Source organism: Phyllobates terribilis, unplaced genomic scaffold (genome assembly GCF_046119375.1).
Source record: "Phyllobates terribilis strain yellow unplaced genomic scaffold, ASM4611937v1 Scaffold_11__3_contigs__length_659146591, whole genome shotgun sequence".
NCBI classification, from domain to species: Eukaryota; Metazoa; Chordata; class Amphibia; order Anura; family Dendrobatidae; genus Phyllobates; species Phyllobates terribilis.
In genome coordinates this window covers 428312911-428336307 of record NW_027362771.1, presented here as the reverse complement: position 1 = coordinate 428336307, position 23397 = coordinate 428312911, and the positions used below count along the sequence as shown (strand labels likewise).

The 23397-nt window shown below is 41.8% G+C and overlaps 1 protein-coding gene across 3 annotated transcripts in view; it reads right to left on the bottom strand.

Moving 5' to 3' along the window:
• Positions 1-23397, bottom strand: part of LOC141166469 (creatine kinase U-type, mitochondrial) — a 91765-nt gene that overhangs the window by 23153 nt on the left and 45215 nt on the right. For all 3 annotated transcript variants that reach the window (XM_073653175.1, XM_073653173.1, XM_073653174.1), the window contains exons 2-3: positions 9494-9697; positions 5829-6027 (exon numbers count right to left, since the gene is read on the bottom strand). In XM_073653175.1, coding sequence (XP_073509276.1) covers positions 5829-6027; positions 9494-9645 — 351 coding nt within the window. In that variant the 5' untranslated portion in view covers positions 9646-9697. The remainder of the gene's footprint in view (positions 1-5828; positions 6028-9493; positions 9698-23397) is intronic.

Here is a 23397-nt window from a genome sequence, read left to right as displayed (position 1 = left end):
TTAACCCGTGTGTCCCCATTCCCACTGACCGAGGACTGAGAGCGGTCATCCCTTTCCTAATACCTGGCCGAGGACTGAGAGCGGCCATACCCCTTGTATATAGTTGCGCTTCCTAAAGCGCCCCCTACCGGTTTTATAGGAAACCATTTTCTTTAAGAGACTGTAGCACTTTACCCGGTCACAAGTTGCATCGTGACCGGAGGTACCAGAAGACAAGAATGTTTTTATGAAAAGTTTTATATGAAAAGTTTATGCTTATATATATGGTGTTTTATATGTTTTATATGTTTATGTTTATGCAAAAATTGTATGTTTTGGTGTTTGTTATATCTTACAGCCCGAGGACGTGCTGTGATTTACCAGGGGGGAATGTAGCACCCTGAGGATTCGGCTGCTACAGGGGTATTGCACCTCAACCCAGAGGTGTGATATTCCACTCCCGGGTAAGGATGGAGTGTGGAACTGAGCTCAGTCAGCTGCATGCACTACACACATCCCATTTCCGAGGAACAGACCAACGGTACTCCCACTTAGAAATGTGCAGGTACGACAGAGTCTGTTCCTGGCTGGAGTGGGAGGGGGGTGGTACATCCCAGTAGTGTAGGGGCAGATAGGGGGAGCAGCCTGGGTAAAGATAGGAGCTCATTGGGTGCTGGTCACCTGAGCTCACACATAGAGGGAGTATTTAAGGTGGGCACCATCTAAGATCAGGGTCAGTCTGAGAGAAGTCAGTCTGTGAGTCTTTGCAGAGCAGTGGAAGAGAGCAGAAGAGCAGAGCAGCCCCAGCCCAAGAGTGAGAGAGGAGAGCAAGAAAGACCCAGAGGGGGAGAAAGAAGGAACTCTGAGAGCCCAAATACAATCACAGGGTGAAGAGTTGGCAACAGGGTACCGGATCCCAAACTGGTGGGGGGCTACAACATACCTCAGCCAGAGACCGGAGGCCGTGGGCAGCATCTGCCACGGCCACCCACCATATCCACCCGGAAGGCAGACCACGCATAGGGTCAGGGAACCCAGAGGCAAAAGGGTTCGCCAACAAGAGGCCCGAGGGAGCCGGACATAGGTGGATCCCTGGTGGGGAAGGCCAGAGACGAGGACAGGACAGAACGGGAGCTCAGAACCACGCTCCAGAACTACTTGGGGGTTGGCCGAGTCCAGGACCTGGTGGACGCAGCACGGCTCGGGTGGTCACTCAAGGCCGGAGTGACCGGAACATCTGCAGTAAGTAAAGAACCCTGAACTGCACAACCCGACTCTGACTCTCATTACCATCATCCCTGCACTTCCACAACCACCATCCTCTGCACCTGACCCCCTGAGGCTATACCCCTCCCGTTGGGGGTTATACTACCTAAGCTGCACCAACACCATCAGCCTCAGCGGACCCTGCTGCAGCGGCGGCCGTAGTGACCGCAATTCAACGGGTGGCGTAGTCGACATAAAGAACTTTAGTAACATCAGTAAGGACTGCCACACACTGAGCTTGACACCCTGGGCACGGACCGGGTCACAGCCACTCGGAGACTACAACCCCCATCTGATCCGGCTCCGGGTATTCCCTTAAAGAATATGGCCCAGGGGGTGCGTCACATGCCCTCATCATCTCCTCCCCCTCTGTGGTATCCCTTCTAACACTCTCGCACCTCTCCAGTCCATCTTTAACTCTGCTGCCTGATTAATCCATCTCTCCCCTAGCAACTCCTCTGCTTCTCCCGTCTGTAAATCCTTTCATTGGCTTCCTATTCCCGAACGTGTCTAGTTCAAACTGTTAACACTGATTTACAAAGCCGTCCATAATCTGTCTCCTCCATATATCTCTGAATTAATCTCCTGATATATTCTAACACACAATCTCCGATCCTCCCAACACCTCTTTCTCTCTTTCACACTCATACGTTCCTCACCCAATTTTTAAAGCCATCCATAATCTGTCTCCTCCATATATCTCCGAACTAATCTCCTGATATATTCTAACACACAATCTTCGATCCTCCCAAGATGTTCTTCTCTCTTCCACACTCGTATGTTCCTCACCCAATCGCCTCCTGGACTTCTCTTGAGTATCCCCCATTCTCTGGAATTCTGTGCTTCAACACATCCGATTATCCGCCACACTCGGAACCTTCAGACAGAACTTTAAAACCCATCTCTTGAAGAAAGCTTCAAGCCTGAAATAACTGTGCTGCCACCTCACCACCACCAGAGCAACCCCCTAACCTACTGTCTCCTTCCTCATTATCCTGTAGACTGTAAGTCTGTGAGGGCAGAATCCTCTCCTTTCTGTACCAGATTGGCATTGTTGGTTTGTTCACCATAATTTACATTTGTATTTTGTATGTAACCCCTTCTCTTGTACAACAGCATGGACTCAATGGTGCTCTAAAAATAAATAATAATAATAATATCTTCTTATGAGATATTGTGTCACCCCAGGCCTGGATGCCACAAATATTAAAGGCTGTGTCTGAGAGCAGGAGGGAGGTTCTCTGGTCATGGACCATTAGCATGCAGCACCTCCTGTCCCAGGCCAGTAGGGGGTGCAGGCTGCCCCTATAAAAGCTGGAACTGGGGGCAGGGTTAGAGAGACCAGAACCCACTTCTGAAGTGTCCAGAAGGGTTCCTTAGAGGAAGGGACAGGTCAGCAGCAGCTGAGGAGTCCGTGAGGCAGAGGAGAGACTGCAAGCCAGGGACAGAGGCGACGAGAGCCGTTCCTGGCTGAGAGAACCGATCTACCGGACATTGGGGTCCGAGGCTGTCAGGGTTGCAAGCCCAGCAGCAGAGAACCAACCCGCGAGAGATTTCAGGTCCCTTGGCCTAAGAAGCCTGGAGGCTGCGCCACACAGAGGGACCAGTACAGCAAGGAGAAGCAAAAGGTACCCAAGGCCCGAGTCGCAAGCCATACAGGCAAAGTACACGGCCAGCTCAGGGACGTGGGCTATTACACCATGAAAAGGGGGATAGTCAGAAAGAGCATAGAGAGAACGGTAGGCCTATACACTCACCCTGACCAGTGGGGCTCGCCCGAATGCTCTCAGATACCCAGGCCCACTCCTAACCGGTACTACTGTTGGGTCAGTAATAACATCTGCAATAAAGACCCTGGACTGTTTGAAGCGGACTCCGAACTCTTACTATTGTGGCCTGCACTATCACCCCCAGCATTCACCTACACTGCCCTGAGGCTACACTCTTCCCGTGGGGAGTTGTCCTAACCCTGTGCTGCACACCAACACCAGCCTCAGCGGCCTGCCTTGCAGCGGCGGTTATCCCTGACCGCAATCCACGGGTGGCGTAGTCGGACATTCAAAACACTGATAAATAGACTGCCACAATTTGGTCTGACCACCCTGAGCCACGGGATCGGGTTGCCACTACTACCCCCAGCATCGCATAGAAGCCCGGTTCCGGGTGCCCCACGGCCCAGGGGGCAAGTCAATATGATTTACATAATTGAAATACTTATATAAATGATGGCTTAACATTGTGTTTTTCTTTTTTCAAACATTGGATTGATGGTGCTACAAATGACAGTCAAGAAGTGCAATCCGTTCATTACTACTGTGCAGTGATAATGAACTACAGTATATCGAGTTATCAAGATTAAACTGTCAGAGAATAGTCTGTTAATTACATTACTTCACCTGTCATATAAAAAAAACAAAACAACTTTGATGTTGACAAGGATATTGTTCAGAAAAAGAAAATTGTTGACTTGGGTAAAACCTTGGATTGTTTAATACAAAGGATGATCATGTGCCTCCTTTGCTTTCACACAGTATTAACTATGAGATTTCAGTAATTTATTCCCTAGAACAAATACAGATGCAACCTTTTTTACATTTCCTTTTGGTTTAGCATAATCTGAGATTATGAGCTCTTTCAACATGATTTCCAGATACTATGTCATGAAAAGTCTATACCAGTGTTTCACAAACCCCATCCTCACGGCCCCCCACAGGTCATGTTTTCAGGATCTCCTTAGTATTACACAGGTGACTGAAGTATCATCAAGGCATCAGGAATTCTCTCACCTGTGCAATACTAAGGAGATCCTGAAAACATGACCTGTGGGGGGCCGTGAGGATGGCGTTTGGGAAACACTGGTCTATACTATGTGTGGCCACCCAGTGGTTGTGAAGTGTGTTGCGGTCTAACAAGAGTTTTGCTAGCATGTCGTGACTCGTGATATTGTACAGTGGGTACGGAAATTATTCAGACCCCTTTACATTTTTCACTCTTTGTTTCATTGCAGCCATTTGGTAAATTCTAAAAAGTTATTTTTTTTTCTCATTAAAGTACACTCTGCACCCCATCTTGAAAAAAAACAGAAATGTAGAAATGTTTGCAAATTTATTAAAAAATAAAAACTGAAATATCACATGGTCATAAGTATTCAGACCCTTTGCTCAGACACTCATATTTAAGTCACATGCTGTCCATTTCCTTGTGATCCTGCTTGAGATGGTTCTACTCCTTCATTGGAGTCCATCTGTGTTTAATTAAACTGATAGGAGTTGATTTGGAAAGGCACACACCTGTCTATATAAGACCTCACAGCTCACAGTGCATGTCAGACCAAATAAGAATCATGAGCTCAAAGGAACTGCCCAAGGAGCTCAGAGACAGAATTGTGGCAAGGCACAGATATGGCCAAGGTTACAAAAGAAGGTAAAAAGGTAAAGAAGAACCCCAAGATCACTGTGGCTGAGCTCCAGAGATGCAGTAAGGAGATGGGAGAAAGTTCCACAAAGTCAACTATCCTTGCAGCCCTCCACCAGTCGGGCCTTTATGGCAGAGTGGCCTAATGGAAGTCTCTCCTCAGTGCAAGACATATGAAAGCCCGAATAGAGTTTGCTCAAAAACACATGAAGGACTCCCAGACTATGAGAAATAAGATTCTCTGGTCTGATGAGACGAAGATAGAACTTTTGGTGATAATTCTAAGTGGTATGTGTTCGGAAAACCAGGCACTGCTCATCACCTGCCCAATACAATCCCAACAGTGAAACATGGTGGAGGCAGCATCATGCTATGGGGGTGTTTTTCAGCTGCAGGGACAGGGCGACTGGTTGCAATTGAAGGAAACATGAATGCAGCCAAGTACAGAGATATCCTGGATGAAAACCTCTTCCAGAGTGCTCTGGACCTCAGACTTGGCCGAAGGTTCACCTTCCAACAAGACAATGACCCTAATCACACAGCAAAAATAACAAAGGGGTGGCTTCAGAACAACTCTGTGACTATTCTTGACTGGCCCAGCCAGAGCCCTGACCTAAACCCAATTGAGCATCTCTGGAGCTGAAAATGGCTGTCCACCAACGTTCACCATCTAACCTGACGGAGCTGGAGAGGATCTGCAAGGAAGAATGGCAGAGGATCCCCAGGTGTGAAACACTTGTTGCATCATTCCCAAGAAGACTCACGGTTGTACTAGCTCAAAAAGGTGCTTCTACTCAATACTGAGCAAAGGGTCTGAATGCTTATGAACATGTGATATTTCAGTTTTTCTTTTTTAATAAATTTGCAAAAATTTCTACATTTTTTTTTTCAGTCAAGATGGGGTGCAAAGTGTACTTAAATGAGAAAAAAAATTTACTTTTTAGAATTTACCAAATGACTGCAATGAAACAAAGAGTGAAAAATTTAAAGGGGTCTGAATAGTTTCCGTACCCACTGTACTAAATTTGTTTTGTGAAAAATCTGAATCCTTAATGAAATTCAAGAAAAAGTGAGGGCGGACACATCTGTACCATGTTCAAAAAATCATACAGTATACATGAGAATACAGTATCAGTCCACACTACTGCCTTCACCCCCTGCTCTCTTACCTCATAGCATTCTTCATCTCCTGCTACCATCCCCACAGTTTTAATGAAGGGATGTCCTGGGTTATCTACACCGGTCTGAATACATTGATCAAGGGTGAAGCCATTAGGAGTGGACTTGTTGCAGAGCTTGGCATAGATGGAAGGAGATAAGTTACTTGCCATACAGTTATTATGTTTCCGGAGGTCTGGGTACTCTGCACTGTAAAAATAAGCCAAGTTAAACTGAATTGACACTGTATCAAAGTATAAGCATAAATTATACAGAAGATTAGATGACTGTCATTTCTGAAAATCAGGTATGGCTCTAGACAAAGAGCCCAAATATAGTATTACAGAGAGGCAGAATCCTCTTTTCTTGATCTGCCTAAAAGTACCGGTTACACAGTGACCTCATTCCTTCCATTGGAGGTTGTAGTATACAACCAATCGTTAAAGAACACTGAAGTACTGAAAATATATTTTCTTTAGACTTCCATGAAATATTGTCCTAGTACAGACCGAGAAGCATGGGCTGGCCATGGGTCTCCTGATCTGAACTTGACAGCCTCATAGGCTCATGAGACGGTTGACTTTGCGTTAGGAGACCCGCAGCCAGTTCGTACATCACGGGCTGCATATGAATGGTGTTTTACAAACATCTGAATTCGGCCTTATGCTTGACCCTATTAAAATAATATAAAGAGATGTTCAAATTTCATTGACATTCTCATCAACTTTTCTCTGGTGATATTGTGATAACCCATCAAAACCCTACTGCACTGCACCGATCAATATCAGGATATGAAGGGAGTGATACCAAGGTTTTATTGTCATCATAAGTGGCAAATATTGATCAGCAGGAAATATTCACCTCCGATCACACAGCATAAACTGAACGTCGCACTAAGAGGAGTCAGTGCAGGTGGGGCACGGAGTATGGAGTGATTAACGCCTTTTTGATAGAGCTCTCATATATTGCTTAGCTCAACAGAACAGTAACAATCTTAGTCATCCAGATTGCTGATGTTGATTGCTATCTTGCTCCCAAGCCTTTAGTAAAGAGGCATTTACATTGCAACATAATCGTGATCGAGCATTGTTAAAAATGTTTATCTCATGAATATTCGCAGTGTAAACAGGCGGCAAAACGCTCGCTCATTGGGTAAAATGATCTTTTGTGCAGCACAAAAGATCATCATTCTAGGTGAAGCATCGTCCTGTGTAAACAGGACTCGCTCTGTCGAGAACTCTGGCAGCCTATCTGCACAGAGGGATCAAGTGTAGATCGCCCAGTGCACATAGTTTACACACAGGCATTTAGACGACCGTTGATTGGTAAAAGTTTACCTGTGATATCATTTCACCGGTCGGTCCATGTAAATGGACCTTAAATGGTAAACATTTGACTTCTATTGTTGGATTGTTCTGTAATCAGGATACATCAACAATCTACTGTCCCTGGGTCTTGGAAGCTCTCATCGGAGAGCTATCATTATGGAAAACAAGGAGTTTACTTTCTATTTGAACATGTTTGCCCCAGAAGAAAGAACCTTCAGAGGCGTTTGCTTATCCAATTATTTTTTCAAAATATCCTTCAGATATAACTGAGCTAAACATGCATGTTAATGGGGAATCATGTCATTCCGATGATAGTCACCCTATGTCTAGGGCCAGTATTAGGAGTGGAAACATATCACTTGCTTGTGTTATTTGGGCACAATACGGTGATATATTTGGCCTGTATACAGCAGTCTTGGCTACTTTGCTTGTTGCCTACAGGCTCAATCATCTATTAAATCGGCCCTGCCTATGTCTCCACCCTACATTAATGTAGTCCAATCAGCTACATCAGACATATTAGTTTGTGATTTCGTGCCTTGGTACAGTATGTAACTACAATAACATGCTCTATCAAAAATGTTTTTCCCTTCTTTCTCATTTGCTATAAACAGTGCTATCAAAATGCATACATTTATACCAGAGTGTAGTGTTAGGGAAGGCAATGGTAGCAGGTAGCAGTCATACCTGGACCTAAAGGCCTCTCTGCTACAGAAGATACAAGTATCAGAAATGGCATGTTGGAAGTGGAAAAGCCTTTGACAGGTTCAACGCTGAGGCCCAAGAGCTACACTGATACTAAAGCTGAACTTACATTTATACATTAGATAAATGTTGATGGGATCAAACAACAATCTAAATGTGCATTCAGGTATCCCAACTGTAAGAAGGATCAGGCATGTTGTACTACAGCATGCCCAGTCTTTTGTTGCCATAGGAGATAATTGCTGCAGTAAATATGCAGATTTGGCTGATTCTAACAAAAATGTTTATGGAGGTACAGATATCTAAGGGATTAGGGAGATTCTTATTATTAATGGATACTTTTTGATGTAATTAAGCACGTCAGATCATTCATTTCATAATTATCTTTTCACCAGACATTAATCTAGAATAACAGATAATTCTTTTCTTAATACTATCTGGTGCCTTCTGCTCACAAGTTCATATACCATATGCGTGTCCTCTTAGGGGGCCTCAATACACTACCACGCAGCAGAATGTAGGCTAAGGTGGTGAACTCCGTAAGAAGCTTGCTGGCTCAGAGTTATTAAGCTTTGCATGCTTAAAGCCTTATATGAATACAGCCACGGTCACAGTGACAGCTTATTTTAAGCAATTCATTCTAAAGATATTCAGATATTATAATGAGCAGTGCACGTTCCCGACATCTAATGAAGATGTTAACAGTGTTTTCTGATGAGCACAGATCAGTAGGTGAAATCTTTTTCTGCTGATGTCAGCAGTATACATGCTATCAAGAATAAAACATGAACGTGCAAAACCCAGTATTATGCTAACCGGTAAGAAATAACATGGACCCTATCTCCCTGCATTCTTATTAAAGAAAAAGGCTACATTTTCCTAGAGTGTCTAATAGGAAAAACACATTTTATTTTTAGTTACGGAGAATAAGGTATTGATTTCCTTTGCTGTGCAGCATTGTGCATAGCAGAAGAGATGGATAGCTCGTATCTGCAGAGGTAGCAGACTGCACGCTGCTGCCCATAATTAAGTAAGCATTTCCCTCAAGCTATTACCAGTAATACTACATTATTTTATGTCAGCTCTGTCTAAAGGAATGTACTGGAAGGTGAAATAAAGAGATAAAATATATATATAAAAAAAATACATTGGTGAAGCATATGACATGCAGAGAATGCATGTTGGCAATTTATTATCAACCTGCTCAAGGCCCGATATAAGGAATAAAAATGGCTATAACTTATTCTAACGCTTTGGGTGGGATTGGGTTTCTGAGGTGATCAGATTTTAATGTTAGAATTTTGTTAATGAATTCATTAAATCTTAGGATCCCCATCCCCCCCAGCATGTATCACTAAAGCCCCCATCCCCCTCCATCCTGGATTCTAGAGCGTTCAGTGGGGCTTCTATCATAATGACAGCTAATTAAACTGAAAGGATCCTTACTATGTATTAAAAAACCCTCACAGTGAAAAAAAATAAAATGATTCAACAAATTCAAAATGGTTTAAAACTGTAGCCTGAATTAACAAACATAATTTTGATCACAAAGATCATAAAATGAACAGAAAAGATTATATATAATAATATATACAAATAAATATTGTTCAAGATATTAGATGTAAAATAAAACTTGCGGTTACCTCGGTGGGTAGAGTCTCCTGCTTTTTTCTACATCAGCGCTGATGACTTCTCTGCTTATGAGGTACCCAGCGGCGAGTGACCCGGCACCAGCCATTGCCAGAAGTCCAGCTGATTTCCTGGATAACAGGACTCTTGAGAAGGTACTGGCCATTTTTACAATCTTGGAGCTCTAGGAGAGTGATAGAAGAAGGGACCCAGTCGATCTGCAGAGACACCAAGGACAAGAGATGGAGAGTACGTGAGAGATGAGAGAAAGGAGAGCAGTGGCTGAGGGGGTGGACGTGATATGAATAGAAACTACCGAACAAAATAGAAGAGATTACTGCAAGGCGCAGAGAGAACAGACCTGCCTTAGACTCTTAGCAGCCCACTATAAATCTGGCCTTCCCTCAGCTCTCATAGGGTATAATGCAATAAGGAGATTCCACAATGTGGTGGGACATTTAAAACATGTAGCAGCATTATAGTGATGATGTATGGAGAACACTGCAGCAATAATATAGTACATTTATTAATTCATAATGTTACACTTAGGCTAAGTTCCCACGATGAGTATTTGGTGAGTTTTTTGTGCCGCATATTTTCGTAGAGCAAAAAAGCGAATTACAGTTCCAGCAAAGAGGATGGGAATTTATAAAAATCTCCTGCGCACTGTGTTTTTTATGCAGTGGAAGCGGACCTGCGGTGCTTTTTATGCAGTGGAATCGGACCTGCGGCACTTTTTATGCAGTGGAAACGGACCTGCGGTGCTTTTTATGCAGTGGAAACGGACCTGCGGCGCTTTTTATGCAGTGGAAACGGACCTGCAGCGCTTTTTATGCAGTGGAAACGGACCTGCGGTGCTTTTTATGCAGTGGAAACGGACCTGCGGTGCTTTTTTACGCAGTGTGCGACAGGTTAATATCTCTAGTGGTGAATATTAATTTCTTTTGCAGATTTTCCCCACAGACTTGAATGCATGAGCGTTTTTATTGCAGCACAAATGCAGTAAAAATTGCATGTAATCCGCACATGACTTTATTAATAAAGTTTTATCAAAGTAACAGAAATTATCCAAAGCAAAGCAGTTTTATTTAAAACATGACATATAAAAAAAGCAAAAAAACAAGAATGTCAAAACATGATAAAAGCCTATGTAAAAAATGCAATAAAAAATGCAAGTAACCTGATTAACCTATGGGTTTTCTGCAGCAAATACTGGAGTGTTGGCATGAAAAATGCTGCGTAAAATAAACACAATTTTTGCAGCATTTTTTGTGTTTTTTTCTCCTTTCATTTGCGTGAAAAACGCTGAAAGCATTAACATGCTGCAGATTTGGAACTGCTTCAAATCTGCAAGGAAAAAAAGCAGCATGTGTATGAGATTTCAGAAATCTCATTTACTATGCTGAGAAAGTAAAATGTTGCGTGTTTTCAGAAAAATTCGCATAAAAAAAGACAAAATGTAACATGTGAACATACCCTTATAGGTGCAGACATGCTGCAGAAAATCTGCAACATCAAAAACTCACCAAATACTCATAGTGGCAACTTAGTCTAATGGCATCATCAGTCTATGTGTGAATCAAATGATTCATCAAGTTACAGCCACATCTCAACATTAAAGGGGTTGTCCACTAATCAGACAACCCCTTCTTAATCAATACATTTCCCCCAAGTAAAATAATAACACAAATAATAACCTCCGGTGTGGACATAGTTCCAGCTGTGTCGGCATTGGCTCTTCCAGGTATTACGTGACATAACAATGTCAAGCGATCCCTGCAGTCAAACAGTGGCCACTTTACTCCCCCCTCCTTTGGAGAAATCAGACATTTGGAGGAAGTGAGTGAGCAGTTATAGCTCTGACTTCCTCCGGATGACAATTATGTCCGAAGAAGGGGTCAGTGGAGTGGCCTCTAATTGGCCACAGGGAACATAGTAACATAGGTTGAATAAAGACCTAAGTTCATCAAGTTCAACCTTCCTCCCCCAGTTGTACATTTCATAACACAACTGTTCGGCATTCACGGTCTCGACAGCAGATGACCCTGTCTGTCCTCCTAATTATAGAGTCCCCTACCACCAACATCTGTCTGGCCTTTGTTGAACTTCTATTTCCCTCCTTCGTACAGTAGTCGTCTTCCTGGTTGCTAGGAGAAAGGTCCTGCTGCCAAACAGGCATATTTACTAGTTTGTACTTGATCAGGACTGGGCTCCCTGGCACTTTCCCCCCTACTCCTACTTGTAACATTTACCCAGCTATGTACTTCTCTGTCCTGATCTTCCCCACCTCCACCCTCCTCCATATTATGGCCCCAGCCAGCGCATGGTCAGTGAGCTCTAAACTCCTCTCCAGGTTTGCAATGCTCTTGAGTGTTGCTAGCTGCACATTTAGATCTCGCACCTGGGCCTCCAACCATGTAATTCATTGACATTGAGCGCAGACATATTCACCCTAAAACGGTTGTTCAAGGCATGCATACATCAAACAAGACACACATATGGTAGCACTGCACATGGAGCACATATTAAATGGGGATAAACCATACAGATAAAAGCGGAAAAACTAATATAAGGCTAGTAAGGAAAACACCAAACTATGCGATTATGATGAACTATAATATTGCTTTTAACTATGTACTTATCTGCCTCCTCTGTACTTATGCAGCATCTGCATGCTCAGCAGCCTCACTAGGTAGCTCTGTACTTGTAGTCCTTCCAGTGCCGACTATGCTGGAACAGTGACGGCAACCGAAGGTACTTGGGGGAAACATAGGGATCGAGAAGGGGTAGTCTGAGTAGTGGAGAACCCCTTTAATTTTGAGATGTGCCTGCAACTTGATGTCTGTTCTTTCATTTATGAGGGCTTATATCTAAGGTGCTGTCAATTTGCAGTTTCTGAGGCTGACAACTGTGTTGAACTTATCCTCTGCAGCAGAGGATATGTTTAGTCTTCCTTTCCTGGGGCAGTCCACATGAGAGCCATTTTCATCATATTGATTAATGGTTATCAAGACTTCACTTGAGGATACCTTTAACCCCTTCCTGACATGCGCCGTACATGTACTGCTCTGTGGGAGCTGCGTTCCCGCAAAGAGAAGTACATGTACGGCGCGGTGATAGGGCTGGCTCTCGCTGAGCGCTGCTGCGATCACATGCGGGTGTCAGGTCTGTGTGAGAGCTGACACCCCGCAGCACCGCCCACGATCAGTGCTAGCACCGATTGCGGGCGTTTAACCCCTGTGATGCCGCTGTCAGTAGTGACAGTGACATCGCAGGGCATCACAGAGGGAGTGGGTTCCCTCTGTGATCCCATCAACACAACGCGATGTGATCGCGTTGTGCTTATGGCCTCCATGGTGACCCCCGGTCCCAAGATGGCCACGGGGTCCTTCAGGAAGGCAGCCTCAGAGAGCAGGAGCTGAGATGCCTCCTTCCTGCCTGTCAGACGCTGCTCTGATGCTCTGCAGTGCAGATGTATTGCAGAGCATCAGATCAGTGATCTGACAATTTGAAGATGATGTCCCACCCTGGGACAAGGTAAAAAAGTAATAAAACTTTTAATAAAAATTATAAAAATATTTTTTTTAAAAATCACAAAATAAAGAAAAAAAAGAAAAAATATTAATCCAATAAATATATTTATCTGTATAAAAAAAAATAAAAAATAAAAGTACACATATTTGGTATCGCCGCATCCGTAATGACCCAACCTATAAAACTGTCCCACTAGTTAACCCCTTCAGTGAACACCGTAAAAAAAAGTAAAGAACATGGCAAAAAACGATGCTTTATCATCATACCGCCAAACAAATAGTGGAATAAAAAGCGATCAAAAAGATGCCTGTAAATAAATATGGTACCGCCGAAAACGTCATCTTGTCCCGCAAAAAAGCAAACAAAAAAATAAAAAAGTTACAGCTCTCAGAATAAAGCGATGCCAAAATAATTATGTTTTCTATAAAATAGTTTTTATTGTGTAAAAGCGCCAAACATAAAAAATATATAAATGTGGTATCACTGTAATTGCACCGACCCGAAGAATAAATCTACCAATTTTACCACACGTGGAACAGCGTAAAAAATCCCCAAAAAACAATTCCTGAGTTGCTGGATTTTGTTCATTCTGTCTTCCAAAAAACGGAATAGAAAGTGATCAAAAAATGTCACGTGCCCGAAAATGGTACCAATAAATACATCAACTCGTCTCAGAAAAAAACAAGCCCTTACATTACTCTGTTGGCCAAAATGTAGAAAAATTATAGCTCTCAAAATATGGCGATGCAAAAACTTGTTTTTACAATAAAAAGCGTCTTTTAGTGTGTGACATCTGCCAAACATAAAAACTCGATATAAATCTGGTATCGCTGTAATCGCACCGACCCGAAAAATAAAGTCGTCTAATCACTTTTACCGTACGAGGAAAGGCGTAAAAAATATATAAAACCAATTCTTCACATGCTGTTGATTTATTCATTCTGCCTCCCAAAGATCGCAGTAAGGCTCGGCTCACATTTATCCGACGCTCTGAGCCGAGCGCTCACACCGGGGTTTCCGTATAAATCTATGAAATATGTGATTCAGACGGAACCCCCGGTGGAAGATTCCCTGTAATGAGGCAGATGGAGGCACTGTAGACGCTGTAGGACCTGTGTGTCAGTCTTTTTATTAGGCGTGCATAAAAGTGCTGTCGGCCACAGTTCTGTGCACTTCTGAAAAGAAGGATGATGCTGAACAGAGGCCTGACGGAGTCCAGACTAACTCTGCTGCTTCATTATAGTGAATGGATCCCTTGGGGATTTCATCTAAATCACATCACTCGGAGATTTAGATGGAAACCCCAATATAAGTGCTCAGCATGGAGCGCAGGAAAAACGTGATCTAAAATGTTATGTAAAATGTTCCCAATAAAACTTCAACTCCATTCACAAAAAAAGCCCCCACTCAGGTCCGCCATCTGTTAACAATAATATAGGGGCTTCCACATTACTGGTAGCACAAAGGCTCTGGAAAAACTAAATGGCTCTCCACCCTCCAAAAGAAATCCAGCGAATTCTGCGCTCCTAAATCCAAATATCCCCCTCCATTCTGCGCTCCAGTGTGTGCCTAAACCGCAGTTAACGTCCACATGTTTGACATTCCTGGAGCAATGAGAGCCTGCCTAATTTATGGGTGCATGTCTCCAGAAGAACGAGCTGGGCATAATGTACTGGTCACTTCAACGTACTGGTTATTACAGCGTACTGGTCACTACAACGACAGCTTGCAATCTTCACTTAGCAACATCCACTGTGCTTGTTTTTAGAAAACACCCATGGAGTTAAAATCTTCACTACACCTGTAGATAAATTCACAAAGGGTATAATTTCCAAAATAGGGTCACTTGAGGGGATTCTGCTCTTCTAGCATGTAGGGGCTCTGTATATGGAGTCCGCAAACTATTCTAGGAAAATCTGCACTCCAGGAGTCAAAAAGCAATCCGTCCCTCCCGAGTCTCGCCGTGTGGCTAAGCAGTACTGTACAGCCAAATATGGGGTATTTCTACATTCAACAGAAATTGTGGGACAAATTTTGGTGCCATTTTTACCCATTTCCCAGTGTGAAAATGTAAAATCTGGGGTTAAAACAAAATTTTTGTGGTAAAAATCGAATTATTTTTTCTTTACAACTGTGGTGTCAATATGATCACTGGACCCCTAGATGAATTCATTGAGAGGTGTAGTTTGTAAAATGAGGTCACTTATGGGGGGTTCAGCTGATCTGGCACCTCAGGGGCTCTACCAATGTGACATGGCACACTCAAACTAGTCCAACAAAATCTGAACTACAGCATGATGCTTCTTCCCTTCTGAGGCTAGCACTATGCCTCAAAAGTAGTTTTTGACCTTATACGGGGTATCTGCATACTCAAGAGAAATTGCACAACAATTTTTGGGGTCCATTTTCTCCTGTTACCCTTGTGAAAATGCTAAACTTTGTGCTACAAAACCTAACATTCTGGAGGGAAAAAATTGTTTTTTTTATTTTCATGGCTCAATGTTGTAAACTTCTGTGAAGTACTTGGGGCTTCAAAGTGCTCGCAACACATCTAGATAAGTTCCCTGAGGTGTCTAGCTTCCAAAATGGTGTCACTTGTGGGGGATTTCCACTGGTTAGGCACATCAGGGGCTCTCCAAATGCAGCGTAGCGTCCACTAATTATTCCAGCAAATTGTACATTCAAAAAGTCAAATGGCACTCCTTCCCTTCCGAGCCCTGCCATGCGCCCAAACAGTGGTTTTTCCCCACATATGAGGTATCGGCTTACTCAGGAGAAATTGCCCAATAAATGGTATAGGACCATTTCTCCTGTTACTCTTATGTGGGAAAAATGTGAAAATTTTATTTTAACGGCTCAATGTTATAAACTTCTGTGAAGCACCTAGGGGTTCAAGGTGCTCATCACACATCTAGATAAGTTCCCTGGGGGATCTAGTTTCCAAAATGGTGTCACTTGTGGGGGGTTTCCACTGTTTAGGCACATCAGGGGCTCTCCAAATGCGACATAGCATCCGCTAATTATTCCAACAAATTTTACATTCAAAAAGTGAAATTGCGCTCCTTTAGTTCAAAGCCCTTCTGTGTGCCCAAAGAGTAGTCTTCCTCCACATATTGGGTATCTGCGTACTCAGGAGAAATTGCACTAAAAATTGTATGGTGCAATTTTTCCTGTTACCCTAGTGAAAATGCAAAATTTTGGGCTTAAAAAAACATTTTTGTGGAAAAATGTGATTTCTTTATTTTCACAGCTCAACGTTATAAACTTCTGTGAAGCACGTGGGGGTTCAAAGTGCTCACCACTCATCTAGATAAGTTCCCTAAGGGGGTCTAGTTTCCAAAATGGTGTCACTAGTGGGGGTTAACATCAGCGGCCCTCCAAACACGACATGGCGTCCGTTAATTATGCCAGCAAATTTTTACATTCAAAAAGTCAAATGGTGCTTATTCCCTTCTGTACCCTGCTGTACGCCCAAACAGTAGTTTTCCCCCACATATTGGGTATTGGTGTGCTCAAGAGGAACTGCACAACAAATTTTGGGGTCCATTTTCTCCTGTTACTCTTGTGAAAGTAAAAAAAAAATGGGTCTAAAGTAACATTTTTGTAAAAAAAAGTTAAATGTTTATTTTTTCCTTCCACATTCCAAAAATTCCTGTGAAGCACCTGAAGGGTTAATAAACTTCTTGAATGTGGTTTTGAGCACCTTGAGTTCTTAGAATGGTGTCACTTTTGGGTATTTTCTGTCAGATAGACCCCTCAAAGTCACTTCAAATGTGATGTGGTCCCTAGAAAAAAGGTTTTGTAAATTTTGTTGTAAAAATGAGAAATCGCTGGTCAACTTTTAACCCTTATAACTTCCTAACGAAAAAAAAAATTTGGTTCCAAAATTGTGCTGATGTAAAGTAGACATGTGGGAAATGTTATTTATTAACTATTTTGTGTGACATATCTCTCTGATATAAGGGCATAAAAATTTTCAACATTTTTGCCAAATTTCCGATTTTTTCACAAATAGTCATATCAAATAAATTTTACCACTATCATGAAGTACAATATGTCATGAAAAAACAGTCTCAGAATCAGGGGGATCCGTTGAAGCGTTCCAGAGTAATTACCTCATAAAGTGACAGTGGTCAAAATTCAAAAAATTTCCCTGGTCAGGAAGGTGAAAACAGGCTTCAGGGTGAAGGGGTTAATGCTTTAGCAATTTTCTGGATTGACTGATGTTCATGTTTTAAAGTAATGATGAACTGTCCTCTATCTTTACTAAGTTGATTGGATCTTGAACAGTTGTGGAATAGGGGCCAGCAATGTATGGAACTATGCACCAACAGTGCCCCTCAAAAACACACCTGATGATCACAAACACTTTTCAAAAGTAGGTGATTCCACAAATAAACTCTTGATGAGGCATACCTGTTCACTGGAAGCCATTCCAAGTGACTACCTGATAAAGCTGCTTGAGAGAATGCCAAAAGTGTGTAGAGCGGTCATCAGTGTAAAAGGGGGGTACTATAAGTACGGTCCAATGTTTTACACACATCCATAGACTTGAAGAAATGACTGGCATCTGATTTCAAAGTGAAATCGCAGCATGCTGCAATTTTTTACACCAGCAGATTCTGTCAGTGAAAAAAATTGTGCATCAGCACTGCCCCATTGAATAATATTCATCCGAGTGTTCTCCGATAAAAGATTGGATCGCACTCGTCTGATATATACGCTGGTGTGAGCAAGCCCTTAAACTGATTTTCTGTACAAGAAAAAAATAAAGGAAAAAAATGGGATTATAAATAAATTCCTAAATACATTTAATTATCAAATCATACTTGTTTTTGTATAGAGCGGTAATTACTGTAGTTCATAAAAATGACAACTGCCTCGTTATACTTACAGAAACTAGTCCTTCAATGTTAACAGGACAGGTGCCTGTGAGCATGTGCGGTAGGAAGATCCAACCCTTCCTTTCCTCTCACACTAGGTCCCGGCCTTTTCAGTCTCTTAGCAGCGTCCCTAGCAGAAATCTCCTCACATCTGGATAGGTTCTGGTCATGGACACGATCAGCTCCAATCTGCCGCTACTCTGGTCTCGAGTGCTTCCACAAAAGGATGTTGTTGGATTCCCCCCCAGCACATCCTCTCCATATTCTTTTTCAATTTTTTTTCTACTTTTGGAGAACTCCTTTAGCAATGTTTTGGTAAACTTTTTTTAAGTCCGAACATCTCTTATACTGTATTTGAATGGGGGCTTTCAAGTTAAACAATGTTTTTTTTTTCTTATCTAAAATATTTTAATTATACAGAATATATCTTTAAGCGATAATTGGTTTACAATATGTACAAAATAAATGTACAGGTACAGTAAATGGCATGCAGCAATGCAGAATACTGTCTCTAATATGAGAAAAAACCTGAGCACAAGCACGAATGAAGACCTTATCTGAAGATGATAATGTAAGAGATCAATATGATAAGTCTCAAAAATGTAATCAATCTGTAAATGTTTCTATAATTAAAGGTAAGCTGTAGCATTTAATGTAAGTATTTGATAGCAAAAATAAATGGGTATCGACCTTTTAATAATTAACAAGTTGAATAGGTTAGGTCCAAAACGCAACATTTATTTTTTTCATTTGACAAAAACTAACCTGTGGGGCTGTTTTCATTACAGAAATCTGTATATACTGTACAAAGAAAATTAACGTATAGCCCCACTAACAATGTATTGGCAGTTTACAGCAGCTGCCCACCAAGCTTTTTGTAGTCACTGATTCTCAGACAGCAGGAGGGTGGGTATATGTGAATGCAGAGACTATATGGGTCAGCTGGGATCTCAACCTTTAGATTTTCCTTTGTCTTTTTTTATTAGAGAATGTTCTATATTATAATATGTTTTATTCCAATAATAAAGGAAATAATGTATTATTTCTACAAATCTATATGGTCTGACTTTATGAGAAAACAGAAAATGCTAAGAGGCAAAGCAAAGTATATGAAGTGTATACTTTAGTTAATGACGATAGATATATTAAAGCATTAATAAGTTTAGATTTTACTTTTGTTAAAGGGAACCTGCCAAGTCAACATTGTCAAATTGACCTCAACATATCTTGCTATGGGTAAATGGATGGTAACTGGTGGTAACCAATAGCCTGTTTAACAACACACTGTGCAGACAGACTTTTTAGGCTTTTTAAATTATAAATTTTTTTTAAATAAATTATACTTTTTTGGGGGGGAAGACAAGCAGTGCACACAGAAGAAACCTGGAAACCTACTTGGGGAGTAGCAAGAGATTTGTTGTGGGCTTACAAAAGATGCTATAGTTTCTTCATAAGCCACACAAAAATGATCCATATTTTGAAATCAGCAGGATCACTGTTTGGAAAAAGAAGACATAATGGCTTTTTATCATGCCATGCAATTAACAATTTATTTTGGTAGCAAAAACAGGTTTGTTGCTTTGAAAGTCAAGAAGCAATTCTTTGTAAAAAGGCCTTGAAAAAATTATTCCTTTTGTGGCAGCAGTACAGTATACTGTATGTTAATAACACAATGGACAAACTAGAGATGTGGGTGGGAGTCTCTCTGCAATAGCTGTGGAAGCTGCAGTGAGAGAGGCTGCATAGTATACCAAGCAAGCAAGGAGATGTCTGGCAGTGTAGGGCCAGCACTGGCAGCCCCTGGAGCAGCATCAGCTCTGTATAGATGACATATTGAACAGGAAGTAGATGCCTGGCTGGATGTGGGCTATTGGCACTGGTGACAGCAGGACAGTGTAGAGCACAATGATCAGGCAAGCAGATGTTACGGCTGATCTAATCATTGGTATCAGCCGTTGGTGAATGGAAGTTTATCATACATCCATGCCTGATTCATTTTGACCAATGTAACATTTTCCATGTTTATAAAGGATACTCTGGTCTGCTTTCGCATGAGAAAGTTTCCTGCCACATGCCAAAGCATCTGATAGTCCACTAGAGGAAGGACAAGTCAGTATGCCCATGGAAACTGAGCCAGTTCTTGACATTGGTCCAATCTGCTGACCTAGAAGTCCATGGGAGTTCAACGTATCTACTGGAGAAAGGACACAGTCCAGGTATAATTTAACCTGGTTGTTCAGGTGGTGCAGCTCTTTTTGCTGAAGTACATAAGGTCCGTGTAGCAGCAGCTAAAACATCTTGTCGATGATTTCATATATATTGTAATCGCTGCTGCCTTGATAACTTGTTTTAGCCCTTTTTCTGGCCCAGACTGAGGAGAATAGGCTCTGCGAGGAGAAGAGAATCGTCTCCTTGTCATGCATACAGTCGGCAGGCATCTGCTCAGCGAAAGCTTCACTGGGTGCGGAATGTAACTTAGCATGGTAATGTGGTAATATTGATTCACTTTTGAAAACCGAAAATTTATTTTACTTATTTTGCTTTTATAGTGAAAGTCTAAAAGCATGACCAGCCTATAGTCATATGTTTGTATGATACTAATGATACACCAGTCATCCCATAAGCAATCGGTCATACAACTTTTCATGCTCACCAGCATGAATCTCAATCTATCAGCCTTGTTCCCTACCTCTACCTGGATAACTCAATGTTTACCTACATATCTCCTGCTTATCTTTCTTCTTCTTCTCCTCCTCCTCATCCTGCTACATGTAATATTGACCTTGAGGGTCCCCAACAGCAAAATGGCGGTGATGAGCAAGTACAAGTTGCTAATCTTCTGGCATTCACTGATGCATTCTTGTGAGTGTTTTTCTTTAAGATAAATATGAGGATGACAATATTGATGCCACAGTTGTCCCCACTGACAAATTTAGCAGTTTCTTTGAAAGACTGCAATGGGTGAGAGGCATCCATCAGCTGCCAATGGCGAATTTCAACGTAACTTAAGCTCCAATTTGCCTGCTGCATAATATAATCCTTCATCCATTTACGCTACTTGTACAGACACTCCAACAAATGCAGCATAAAATTCCAGAGGGTTGCGACGTCACAAATCAGACGCTACTAAGGCAGACCATTCGGTTTTATAAAACCTGGTGGGGCATGTGTCATCATGAGCAATGGTTAAAATGCCCACACACTTTCCTGGACATGGCCACCAACTTCCTTAGGTGGTATGGTAAGGCGCCTCACTCGGCTGCTTTCAGAAGTAGACTCAGGAACCGTGTTTTCTCTGCAGGCTTTATTATGTGGCATAAAGCCCTGCAGCTCCAGCAAAAATAAACACAGCCTTACTGGCAAAACAACAAAACAAAAGATAAATGATAGCACAGTCCATAGCAATGTGGGGTTCGCCCACACTGGTTGTAGTCCCAGCTTTTAGCTCCTCTCTGATCTGTGGCCTTCCAGTCTGAAGTCCTTGCCTCTCCAAAATCCACAACAGCAAAAAAAATAGGAACTGAGCATTAAAACCTTGCTCAACCACACCCTGAGGGGAGGTAGTGTGAATGGCTTCCCACCCTCTTTGCAATTCACAAAAAAACACACCCTTTAGTGAGTTAAGCCCCAGCATATGACATGCTGGCAGAAATTTTGCAGGTTTCAGTTCACACAGGCTAACAACCTGAGTGACACATACCTTCCCTCATATATCACACCAGTGACTCTGTCACAGTGGGTATATTTCTTTTAGAAATTTTGCAGGATTAAGTTCAGGAAATGTGTAATGCTGGGAGCAGGAGTGACTTTGCCCAAATATAAGCACACTGTAGCACTGAGTATATAGATATGAAATATGAAATATGAATAGCTTAACTGCTGTAGAAAATAGAAATAAATGAAAAAAATTTTTTTGAAAAATTTTTTTGCGCATGTAAATATGAAGTATGGAAAATGAATAGCATTACTGCTGTAAATAAATGAGAAATCTTAGCGCATAAATTGGCCAATTCATGTGTACCTGACAGCCGCGGTAAGGCGTTTCTCGATGTCAGGACCTATAATGTGAATACCTCTCTAAGAGACCTCCGTCTGCTTATGTGTGGGAAAGACAGATCCTGATGCATTTAAAACCACCTGCGGCATGGGGGTGGGGGTGGAGTGCTCAGTCAACGCTAAATCTAGTAACAAAGAAAATGACGGCACTTCCACTACAAAAACTAGGTGTGAACAGGTGCTTACTAAGAGCAGCTACCTCCATATATAATGAACAAATAAAGTAGCACACTGTAGCACTGAGTATATAGATATGAAATATGAAATATGAATAGCTTAACTGCTGTAGAAAATAGAAATAAATGAAAAAAATTTTTTTGAAAAATTTTTTTGCGCATGTAAATATGAAGTATGGAAAATGAATAGCATTACTGCTGTAAATAAATGAGAAATCTTAGCGCATAAATTGGCCAATTCATGTGTACCTGACAGCCGCGGTAAGGCGTTTCTCGATGTCAGGACCTATAATGTGAATACCTCTCTAAGAGACCTCCGTCTGCTTATGTGTGGGAAAGACAGATCCTGATGCATTTAAAACCACCTGCGGCATGGGGGTGGGGGTGGAGTGCTCAGTCAACGCTAAATCTAGTAACAAAGAAAATGACGGCACTTCCACTACAAAAACTAGGTGTGAACAGGTGCTTACTAAGAGCAGCTACCTCCATATATAATGAACAAATAAAGTAGCACACTGTAGCACTGAGTATATAGATATGAAATATGAAATATGAATAGCTTAACTGCTGTAGAAAATAGAAATAAATGAAAAAAATTTTTTTGAAAAATTTTTTTGCGCATGTAAATATGAAGTATGGAAAATGAATAGCATTACTGCTGTAAATAAATGAGAAATCTTAGCGCATAAATTGGCCAATTCATGTGTACCTGACAGCCGCGGTAAGGCGTTTCTCGATGTCAGGACCTATAATGTGAATACCTCTCTAAGAGACCTCCGTCTGCTTATGTGTGGGAAAGACAGATCCTGATGCATTTAAAACCACCTGCGGCATGGGGGTGGGGGTGGAGTGCTCAGTCAACGCTAAATCTAGTAACAAAGAAAATGACGGCACTTCCACTACAAAAACTAGGTGTGAACAGGTGCTTACTAAGAGCAGCTACCTCCATATATAATGAACAAATAAAGTAGCACACTGTAGCACTGAGTATATAGATATGAAATATGAAATATGAATAGCTTAACTGCTGTAGAAAATAGAAATAAATGAAAAAAATTTTTTTGAAAAATTTTTTTGCGCATGTAAATATGAAGTATGGAAAATGAATAGCATTACTGCTGTAAATAAATGAGAAATCTTAGCGCATAAATTGGCCAATTCATGTGTACCTGACAGCCGCGGTAAGGCGTTTCTCGATGTCAGGACCTATAATGTGAATACCTCTCTAAGAGACCTCCGTCTGCTTATGTGTGGGAAAGACAGATCCTG